We start from the raw sequence: 12,043 nt of genomic DNA, 5'->3' as shown, positions 1-12,043 counted from the left end.
GACCTTAAGGCTGCGCTCTCGGGTGCCCCAGTGTTAGCTTATGCGGATTTCTCGCAACCGTTCATCCTGCACACTGACGGGAGTCTTCACGGTCTGGGGGCTGTGTTGTCACAAGTTCAAGACTGCCGGGAGAGAGTGATTGCGTATGGAAGCCGCTCACTCCATGATTCCGAGCGCAACCCTGACAATTACAGCTACTTTAAGCTCGAGCTCCTCGCAGTAGTGTGGGCCATGACGGAGCGGTTCGCAGAGTACCTGGCGGGCTGCAAAGTAGTGGTGCGGACCGACAATAACCTGCTGGCCCATTTGGAGAACGCCAAACTGGGAGCTCTGGAACAAAGGTGGGTGGCCCGGATGAAGAAATTCAACTATAAAATCATCTATAAAAGAGGGGCCGAGAATGTACACGCTGACGCCGTCTCCAGGATTCGACATACAATCCCAGGGACGAGTCGAGACGACAAACTGGAAGGGGAAGTGATACCGTTCGCCCTCACCGCTGCCGAGCTCACAGCTGCCACCCAGAAAGTACTCCCCTCGGAGACCCTAAGGGGCATGCTGGGCAATCCCGTGATAAATGGATCCAACAGCAGCAAAAAGACGAAGAAATTGGGCTTCTCCGGAAATGGGTAGCCGCTGGCAAACTGCCCACTGACTCCCAAAGACAGACTTTGACTCAGGACATGTCGCTGATGTTACGACAATGGGAGAGGCTGGTTATCAGAAAGGGACTATTGTATCGTAAAATGACATCAAGGACAACATCTATGACGATTTGGCAGGTAGTTGCGCCTGGAGCCCAACTTAACGAACTGGCTCGAGAAGCCCACGAACAAGGGGCTCATTTCGGAGCTCAAAAGACCTTGCAATGGTTACAACAGATAATTTACCATCCATGCTTACATGCTGTTGTGGACGAGACTTGCCGAGCCTCAGTACAAACAATTGTGATCTCAGCGCCCCTCGAACTTCTGACGGTGGATTACCTGACCATTGGTCCCGCATTCCAGGGGTATGAACAGTGCCTCGTCATGGTAGACCATTTCACTAAGTGGTCACTCCCAATCGAGACCAGATCGTGGAGTTGGCCGCCTCCACAATTTGTAGAAACTTCATTCAAGTATACGGCTGCCCTCAATGGATACATTCCAACCAAGGAGCATGTTTTTTGGGAAAAATTATGGAGGAACTACACCATCTCTACGGTATTGACAAATCCCAGACCACGCCATACCACCCGCAGGGAAACGGGGCCTGCGAACGATTTAATCGGACATTAATCGAAATGTTGCGTACTCTGGAGAGAGACAAGAAGGCCCGTTGGCCCGAATATGTCTCTGAATTAGTATGGGTTTATAACAACCGGGTACACCGAGTTACCGGCAATACCCCCTACTCCCTGCTATTCGGACGAGAAGGCAAAGGGATCACGGAGGTAGAGTTGGACCCAGAGGAACCTCAGCCCTGGACCGGAATATCATCATGGGTGCGAAATCACCGGCACCGGCTGCGAACTCTCCATCGAATTGTACATACCAAACTCCAAGACTTAGAACACCCAGGAAAGAATTTATCCCAACACCTCCATTTATCACCTCCCAACCTCCAAAGCGGAGTACTCGTACTAGACCAATGCCCCCAGAACAAATTAGAGCCACGCTGGGAAGAGAGTCCCTATCGGGTCCTACGCTGTATAAACCCTGAAGGACCTGTGTACGAAATACGACCCGAGAAAGACGGAACACTGCCTACTCGCATTGTGCACAGTAATATGTTATGCCCATGTACTTCCACCGACCCGATACAACCTGAACCTACTTCTCAGGTCTCTGAACCATTGCCAGTGTTCTGGGACCTGGACGACGAAGAAGACTTCCCCCCAATATCCAGGGGCTCTCCACTCAATGACAAACCAACTGACACAATTAGCCTGCCCGAACCAGCTAGCCCACCACCACAGTCGAACTAAGACGCTCCGAGCGGTCAACAGCTGGCAAACCCCCCGAACGATATGAACAGGACCAGTTCATATGGCAACAAAAACTGACATCTCTGCAGACCAACCCAAGTATACTGAGGCCCTCGCCCGAGGACTGGCGAGCATACAGGATGGGGGAGTGTAGGGAGATGGGCCCCCACAGAGTGTCCGGGCCGGAACCAAGGGGACCGCCATCTAGGTTCCTAAGGGAACTGTACCCGGGGAACGGAGGAGGAGAGTGGACTGCTGGGAGTGACAGGACAGCAAGGGGAGGGGCAAGTATAAAAGGGACAGGGAGCGCACAGGGGAGTAAGTTGGCGGAACGGCAGACACGAAGCAAGAGACTGGGAGTTTGAGAGAGCCAGAGTGACAGATGGTGACCAGAGAGGAGACCAGCGGCAGAGGGGAGACATACAGTGGCCTGCGGAGAGTAAGCGCCGAATTTACCAACAAGATACTGCCGCTTCACTCCCATCCGGGGTCACTACCTGCCCATGGTCGTCTGCAGCTGTTACCACTGTGCTCCAGACTGTTGCGGCCTGTCCGCCACCTCTCGCAGCCACTGCCGCTTCACTCCAGGCTGAGGCCTGCCCGCTACCGCCCCGCTTCAGCCCGCGGCTGCGGCCTGTTCATCGCCCGCAGTTGCCGTCACCCCGCTGCAGTCGGCAGTTGGGGCCTACTCCTCGCCTACAGAGAAACTCTTTGCCTAGGCCCAGGCCGTGCACGTGGTCTGCTAACCGCCACTCCTGGTAACTGAGACACAACCCTGCTTGGGGACTGGAGTCTCATCGAACTCGCTTACGAGCGGAACCCAGCTGTTTCTACAGGGGGTTACCTCATCAAAGGACTCCCTCAGGGCCTGTTGTGCCCCAACTCCTCCTGGGCGCTGGGGTGCCCGAAGACTACGACAGATCTTCAGCAGCTGAGCCCAGCGGCTGCGACACCAAAGCAGCCTCATCAGAGACGCCGAGGGACGTCAGGACGGATAAGTGACACTATAGGAAATAAGGACCCGTAGTCGGCCATATCGCGGCCCTATAGCAACCGGCCTTTGCCGGGTTAGTCGTGTTCTCTTTGAAAGTGTTTGTGCAGGGTCCCTACGAGGACAATAGCTGTTATTGTGTTTTGGTTGCTTAGCATAGCCCTAGCGGATTAAATTTATAAAAGTTTTCTTCCCAAAGTTCAGCTCAGTCTCGCGTCTCATCACTGCATCCTGCGTACCTGCTGTTACCTACACCTATACGTCCCCAATGGCATCTTATTTAGTGCAGATTTGCTGCACTTGTGCACATGGTGGAACGCTCTTGAGACGCACGTATACCGGAAGCCATTGTTACACTTCTGCGTCTGCGCATCCACTGAAAGCCTTAGCCAGCATACACGGTGGAACGCATTTGAAATACGTGTGATCCGGAAGTTTTCATCACACACTTCCGCTTCTGCGCACTCCTTGGAACGCAGACGGGATAATACCCAGCGTGTTTCCGCTATTTTGGTACACGCGCAGAGCCACCCATGTGTTTCCAACTTCTAGCAATTAAAGAGTCTGTATTTTGGTGGAACTGGGCACTTCACCTCTAGCATGGCATCTAGAGGGGATTCACCCTATGTGCTGAGGATCATATCGCTACTGACAATTCGCCATGACCAAGCTAAGTAGCATTCCTAACATGTATACTGTATATTACTCCTGATGTACCTCATGTGAGAGGGGAAACGTGTCGAGTTTGAGTTTAGTTTTTCTTATATACATGCTATGTGGCTTTTGGATATAAGGTGCTCTTCATTTTTTGATTTCTACAGTATATTTTGGCTCTGGCTCCAATCATGGAGGTGTGATTTAGGGAAGCTGTGTGGGGACTAATTTGGGGGACCTTTCCTCCTCGCATTATATCTACTACACCTGTATATCATTATGATCCATATGCTTCCTAATGTTTGAGCTCTTTTTAAGCTATATATTATATCTGTTAGAGCCCATGGTCTCTATTATCTTGCTATGCTACCTTAAAGCACTCCAGCACTTTACAGATCGCAGTATCTCTTCCATAGTTACTCCAATAGGGCTTTTGTTTGGGATAGCCATCGAGGAGCGGGAGCACTAATTTCCTGTGGACCAATCTGAAGCTGCCACATCACCAGAGCAGCTGACGTCCGAGCACCAATGAGAAGGTGCCACATCATGGACATGCTCAGTAGGGTAAAATCTGGACTCAGGCTCAAAAGTATAACGCTGCACGTGTATACCAGTAGTCACCATAGGCTTAGCTGGAGGGCTAGCAGTAACTACACATGCAGCACAAGCCTGGGCCAGGCACTGGGTCCAGAGTCTGTGCTGAGCAGTCATCCCAGTGGCTGAGCCTGAATGGGAGACCACTGCACCAAACAAAGCTTGGGATCTATCCTGTGCAACAGGAGAATCCCGGCGCCTAGCATTCTGTCTCTCAATAATTGGAATCGAAAGCAATCAAAAATGTCATGTTTCCTGAAAATTATACTAATGAAAGCATCAACTTGTCCCACCAAAAACAAGCCCTCACATGACTCTGTGGGCCAAAATATGGAAAAATGTTAACTCCCAAAATATTTGTTGATGCAAAAATAAGTTTTTGATTAAAAAATAGCATCTTTAGTGTATGACAGCAGCCAAACATAAAAACGCAATATAAATCTGGTATTGCTGTTATCGCACCCACCCGGAAAATAAAAATATCATATTACTTATACTGCACAACGAACAGCATAAAAAAATAAACAAAACCAATTCTTAACCTGCTGATGATTTGTTCATTCTGCCTCCCAAAGATCGCAGTAAGGCTCGGTACACATTTATCCTGCACTCTTCACTGAGAGCTTACACAGGGATTTCCATGTAAATATCGGAAATACGTGATTCAGACTACTCTGGTGGAAAATTCCCTATAATGAGGAAGATGGAGGCACTGTGGATGCTGCCCGTCCTTATAGATGAACATAAAAGTGCCATCAGCCACTGTTTTGTGCACTTCTGAAAAGGACAACGCTGAACAGAGGCCAGACTGAGTCGAGAGTAATTCAGTAACTCATGCTGCCTCATTATAGTGAATGGATCCCTCGGGGGTTTCATCTGTCACGTCGCTCAGAGATTTAAATGGAAACACCAAAGTAAGTGGTCAATGTAGAGAGCAAGATAACTGTGATCCCAAACGTTATGTAAAATATTCCCAATAAAAGCTTCCACTCATTCCACAAAAAAACAAGTCCCTACACAGGTCCATCATTTGTTAACGGAAATATAGGGGCTTTCACCTTACTGGTAGCACAAAGGATCTGGAAAAGCGAAATGGCTCCTCACCCGCAAACAGAAATTAAGAAAATCGTGCGCTCCCAAATCCAAATGCCACCCCTCCCTTCTGAGCCTCCTTGTGTACCTAATTCACAATTAGCGTCCACATTTGGCATTTCTGTAGCGTTTTAAATTCGGCTAACTTACAGGTGCGTGTCTCCAGAAGCAAAATGGCTAAAGTAACATTTTTGTGGGGAAAATGTGATTTTTATTTATTTTAACAGCTCAACGTTCTAAACGTCTGTGAAACACCTGTCGCTTCAAGGTGCTCACCACACATCTAAATATATTCCTTGAGAGGTCTAGTTTCCAAAATGCAGTCACTTGTGGGGGGTTTCCACTGTTTAGGCACATCAGGGGCTCTCCAAATGGGACATGACATCCGCTAATGATTCCAGGAAGTTTTACATTCAAAAAGTCAAATGATTCTCCTTCCTTTCGGAGCCCTGCTGTGTGCCCAAACAGTCATTTTCTCCTGCATGTGGGGTATCGGCGTACTTAGGAGAAGTCGCACATCCAATTGTACTGGGCAATTTCTCCTGTTACCCTTATGAAAATGCAAAAGCTAAAAATAATTTTTGTGGGGAAAATACGATTTTTTTTATTTTCACGGCAGCTATAAACTTCTGTGAAGCACCTGGGGGATCAAGGTAATCAATACACATCTAGATAAGTTCCCTGAGGACTGCTCTGATATGGGTTATCTTGACGTTTGGTAGAGCGGCTTAATATACATTTTTTGCAAAAAACGTATCAACCAGATACCCTGTTTTTTATCATCTTTTTACTAGCACTTGCTGTTTACTATTACTTCATTACAACAGAGTATTTTTATATGTTTGTTATACTGTGTTTTTCTGTGTTTCAGTCTTTTGGTGGTGTGAACACTGTCCTACAGACTCATTCACTGTGTGCATGGCCCATGTGTTTGTATTTAATAAGTTCCCTGAGGGGTCTAGTTACCAAAATTGTGTCACTTGTAGGGGGTTTCCTATGTTTAGGCACATCAGGGGCTTTCCAAACATGAAATGGTTTTCGCTAATTGTTCCAGCAAATTTTGTAATGGCGCTCCTTCCCTTCTGAGGCGCCCACATATGGGGTATAGGCATGCACAACAGATTTTGGTGTCCATTTTTCCCTGTTACCCTTGTAAAAATAAAAAAATTGGGGTCTAAACTAAAATTTTTGTGAAAAAACTCAAAGTTCCATGGATTCCAGTACCACCTGTATGCTGACGACACTCAGATCTACCTCTCTGGCCCAGATGTCACCTCTCTGCTGTCCAGAATCCCGGAGTGTCTATCAGCCATATTCTCCTTCTCCTCTCGCTTCCTCAAACTCAATGGTGACAAATCTGAACTCATCATCTTTCCTCCATCTCACAAATTTGTTAGGAACGGCGGAACGCACTAAATAAAAATAATGATAAAGTGCGTTCGCCGCTCGGGGTCCACCGTGCAGTAGGTGATATAACTGCTGCTAAGTGGTGGCAGGAGCAACATGGCGGTAATGCGCACAAGGTTAAACGTCACTCAGGTGCGCAGAGCAATCTCTGTTAAGTCACATGAATGCCAAATAAATACAAATACAAAAGACTGAGCCTGTTGAGGTCACAGTACTCAGTATAAGTACACACACGGTATCAGGTCACAGGAGTAGCCCAAGACGGCGGCACTACGTCCGTCTAGACCTACCGTGTGTGCGGCGTCGCAGCTGCGGACGCAAAGGGGCCGATACTGCAGAGCGGCGTGGACACTGCTGCTAAACGACAAGGTGCAAGCGCAATGTCGGACGCTAGCAGCTGTGGATGTTGCAGCAGAGGAGCGCTGGCGCTGATTCTAAACTCAGTCCCTAACCACATACGTAATATCAGAGGGAAGGGGTTTTATAATGAGTCATTCACCAGAATCATACATCCGTCCTCATACATACAGCAGCAAGTAAGTCTATACTAGTGCATGGCAGAACAACCATGCGTGCCTTTTATAGCAGCCGGGACCTTCCGCAAACTTCCAGATCTCTGAGATGGACCAATGAGATCTGGAGCGGGACCTGAGCACATGACTCCCGATCTCCAATGGGAGATCGTCCCATGAGCATGCTCAGTAGGAGGACAGAAGGACTTAGCCTCAGGAAAGATTTGTTGCAAGGCAATCTACTCTGCAGTAGATAAACAGCAGGAGACTGCAGAATGTGAGTGTCTGGATCCCTGCAGAGCAAATTCAGAAATCCGACGCCTAACAAGATCTTCCTTACCCAACCTATCTATCACAATTAACGGCATCACGCTTTCCCCCAGTCCGCTGCCTCGGAGTAACTCTTGACTCTGCCCTGTCACCACACATCCAAGCTCTTTCCACCTCCTGTCGCCTCCAGCTCAGAAATATTTCCAGAATCCGTCCCTTCCTCAACCCTTAATCTACTAAAATGCTTGTGCATGCCCTCATCATCTCCCACCTCAACTACTGCAACATCCTTTTCTGTGGCCTTCCTGTTAACACCCTCACACCTCTCCAGGCCATCCTTAACTCTGCTGCCTGACTAATTCATCTCTCTCCTCGCTACTCCTCCGCTTCTTCCCTCTGCATATCTCTTCACTGGCTCCCATTCCCTCAGCGCATCCAGTTCAAATTACTAATACTGACCTACAAGGCCATCTATAACCTGTCTCCTCCATATATCTCTGAATTAATCTCCCGATATCTTCCCTCACGTAATCTCCGGTCATCCCAAGACCTCCTTCTCTCCTTCACACTTACTCACTCCTCACCCAACCGCCTCCAAGACTTCTCCAGATTTGCCCCTATCCTCTGGAATTCTTTGCCCCAACACGTCTGACTATCAACCACACTTCAGACGGAACCTGAAAACCCACCTCTTCAAGAAAGTATACAGCCTGCAATGACCCCGCTGCCTCCTCACCACTACTGGAGCCACCGCCTCACCATCACTGGAGCTGCTGCAACCCCCCAACCTACTGTCTCCTTCCCACCATCCTGTAGCATGTAAGCCAGAAAGGGCAGGGTCCTCTCTCCCCTCTGTATCAGTCTGTGACTGTTAGTTTGTTTACTGTAAGTTAGGCTAGTTTCACACTTGCTTTTTTTTGCAGCATGTTTTTCCCACAAAAAAACGCATTGAAAAAACACATACAAAAGCATACAACTGCTGCGTTTTTTTCAAGCATTTTTATGAGCATGCATGAAAAAAACACAGCGTTTTTATGCGTTTGTATGCGTTTTTAGTGCGTTTTTACCGCGTTTGCGTTTTTTTCCAACATTAGGTGGCCCCTCACACTAACCCAAACCATGACTTTACTAACCCTAACCCTAACCCTGACCCTAACCCTAACCCTAACCCTGACCCTGACCCTAACCCTAACCCTGACCCTAACCCTGACCCTGACCCTAACCCTAACCCTGACCCTAACCCTAACCCTGACCCTAACCCTGACCCTGACCCTAACCCTAACCCTGACCCTAACCCTAACCCTAACCCTGACCCTAACCCTAACCCTTAACCAAACCATACTAACCCTAACCCTAACCCTGACTCTAAACCCTAGCTAACCCTAACCCTAGCCCTAAACCCCCTTAACTAACCCTAACTCTAACCCAAACCCCTAAATTCCATTGTCCAACTAATGGTAAAAAAAAAACGCATGCGCAAAAAAACGCATACATAAGCATGCCAATGCTCACATATGCGCACCCATAGACTTATAATGGGTGTCTTGCTGTAAAAAAACGCATTGCGCGCGCATGCGGTTTTTTGAGGCAAGTCGGACGCACAAAAAATGCAACAGGATGCATTTTGTGCGCCCGAGCGCATACCGCAAAAAAACGCATGCGCGGAAAAACGCATACAAACGCATGTGTATGCGCACATAAGCGCATCCCATGCAAAGTATAGGAAAAAAAAACGCATGCGTTTTTTAGCACTAAAATCCCGCAAAAAAAAACGCAAGTGTGAAACCAGCCTGATGTCGGTAATTTGTATGTAACCCCTTCTCATGTACAGCACCATGGAACCAATGGTGCTTTATAAATAAATAATAATAAAAAGTTAAATGTTCATTTTTTTCCACTTTGCAAAAATTCCTGTGAAGCACCTGAATAATAAACTTCTTGAATGTGGTTTTGAGCACCTTGAGGGGTGCAGTTTTTAGAAAGGTGTCACTTTATGGTATTTTCTGTCATATAGACCCCTCAAAGTGACTTCAAGTGTGATGTGGTCCCTAAAAGAAAATGGTTTTGTAAATTTTGTTAGAAAAATGTGAAATCACTGGTCAACTTTTAACCCTTATAACTTCCTAACAAAAATAAATTATATTTAAAAAAAATTGCGGTGATGTAAAGTAGACATGTCGGACATGTTATTTATTAACTATTTTGTTTGACATGATTCTGATTTAAGGCCATAAGAATTCAAAGTATGAAAATTACTCAATTTTGCCAAACTTCCATTTTTTTTCACAAATAAACACAAGTCATATCACATAAGTTTTACCACTATCATGAGAAAACAACCTCATAAGTGGGATCCATTAAAACCCCAAAGTTATTACCACATAATGTGACACTGGTCATAATTGTAAAATTTGGCCTGATCATGAATGTGCAAACAGCCTTTGTGAAGGGGTTAAGCAAATAATGGCCATCTGGTCGCCAATTTTGCTGAATTTGCATGAAGCAAAGCTCATAAAACTGAATTCTTACAAATTTTAATTTTTTACTAATTTTAGGTGAGGTGCACTCCCCGTGAAGATTGTCTCATCTTTACTATTGGAGGTAGATGACCTATAAATTAGTGTTAAAACTTTGCAATATGACAAAGTACAAGTAAATACTCATAATTAGTGATGAGCGAGTATACTCATTGCTCGGGTGTCCGTCGAGTATTCTGACGTGCTCGGAATGTGGAGATTCCCTAACAAACAGGCATTCCTCACATGTATTCAGGCTGTCCAGCAGCCGCAAATCATGCAGCTGAGACGACGAAAACTAAATCTCCGAGCACGCCAAAATACTCAGTGTTACACTCCCCGACGCTCACCTTGGGTCCTCCTCCTCCCGGCGCCCTCCCTCTTCAGTCTCGCGCCGTCCCCTGTCTGGCTTTGCAGGGTCACGGCGCGTCAGAGGCCCGCGCATGCGCGCTCGCCTGTCACCGACCGCTGGGCATCCTGGGAGCACGTGACCCGGTGGCTCCGCCCCATCATGGCGGCGCCCACCGGGTATTTCTGCGTGGCGTCTTGACAGGTAAGACGCCTGTTTGTCATGATCCGTGGCGCTTAGCTTTCCTGCACAGCGTCACCCCCGACTCTCAGGTCCCTGCGCACCCCCTGCTGCGCTCTGCTCTCTGCCCGGTTTTCCATCTGGGATCTCTCTCCAGTTCTCCCTGCAGTTGCCTTCCTCTTCGTTCTGTCCTCCTACTTCTCTCCCCGGGTCCTCTGTTTCGCTATCCTGTATTCCCCGGTGCCTGTTCCCCGCCTGGTCCTCTGTCTCAGTAACGGTCTGTCTCCGGCATAATTCGCTTCCTTCCCCTATCTGGTGTTCTGTCCGAACCCCTAGGTCAGTGTCTCCTAATCTCCTTGTGTCCTCCCATTCCAGCTTTTGGTCGCGGCTCCGTCCTGATCCTGCCCGGTTTCCGCAGCCTGTCTCCTCCCGTCCCGGGTCCACTCAATTCCTCATATACCCTCTCATTCTCTGATCTGCTCTTCTGTATACTCCCCGGGTCGTCCCTTTGGTTCCGGCTGTCGTGGTCCCATCCCCTTTGGGCCTGCCCCTAACACTCCCTGTATAGGGGGTGGTCATCACCTGGGCCGCTCGCCCTCGGGGGCTCTGGAGCCACGACTCAGAGGGTCCACTCTCGGGTTTCTACCTAGAACCCTAACACTCAGAGGACACCCGAGCAACGAGTATACTCGCTCATCACTACTCATAATTACACATAATTTATGGACATCTCTGGTGATTTCTGTGGATTGGATGGATTGTTACCGACATCTGGTGAGAATTTCATGTCAACCGGACATTTACAAATAGATTTACATAGAAAAATGCTTTCCTACATGATAGATTATCTCAACATAGAAAATAATAAACATATAACTAACTATTCAGTATGTATACATGTTTGTGTGTACGTATCATACAGTATATAATATGCAGTAGATCAATGTATATACTATATATATATATATATATATATATACACACACACAGTGGATCAAATAAGTTTTGAACACGTCACCTATTTTCTAAGTTAAACTACAAGACATATCGTTTTATGGTATCCACCTTAAATGATCCCATCCTCATCTCCATCTACTTTATGTTTATGAAAGAATTTGTTCAGTAAAATAGTAATAAGTAATATTCCCATCATTGTACAGATGCCCCATAAATCACAGATCGTTACAATCTAACATTCTAAGTGTGTTATCTGTATATTCACCTCCTCATGTTGTGTCAGACTGGGAGCAAACTTGCCGGTAAGAGCTCGGAGACAGAAGATTCAGCTTTAACTTGAAGACAAAGTTCAACACTAACTTAATATAAGGAACTTTGAACTTGACTTGATAAGAAGTCATCAGGTGACCGCTCTATTGATTTCTGGGAAAAGTGGTTGAATGCTGCAGTTTTATTGCACTGTATACATAACTGATCTAACAATTACTAGTTTTTACAGTATTTTATGTTTGTGTCAATAAATGCTTTCTTAATCACTTCTCAGCATGGAAA

At 47.0% G+C, this 12,043-nt stretch overlaps 1 protein-coding gene across 1 annotated transcript in view; it reads right to left on the bottom strand.

Moving 5' to 3' along the window:
- Positions 1 to 11,838, bottom strand: part of PRAP1 (proline rich acidic protein 1) — a 63,271-nt gene extending 51,433 nt beyond the window's left edge. The window contains exon 1 of the mRNA XM_073556644.1: positions 11,757 to 11,838. Within this exon, the coding sequence (XP_073412745.1) occupies positions 11,757 to 11,764 (8 nt within the window). The 5' untranslated portion in view covers positions 11,765 to 11,838. The remainder of the gene's footprint in view (positions 1 to 11,756) is intronic.
- Between the last annotated feature and the right edge of the window lie 205 nt (positions 11,839 to 12,043).

The sequence above is a fragment of the Dendrobates tinctorius genome, unplaced genomic scaffold (genome assembly GCF_039654945.1).
Source record: "Dendrobates tinctorius isolate UK_male_01 unplaced genomic scaffold, ASM3965494v1 ptg000237l, whole genome shotgun sequence".
NCBI classification, from domain to species: domain Eukaryota; kingdom Metazoa; phylum Chordata; class Amphibia; order Anura; family Dendrobatidae; genus Dendrobates; species Dendrobates tinctorius.
The sequence above is the reverse complement of the archived record's forward strand: the minus strand, read 5'-3'. Positions and strand labels throughout refer to the sequence as shown.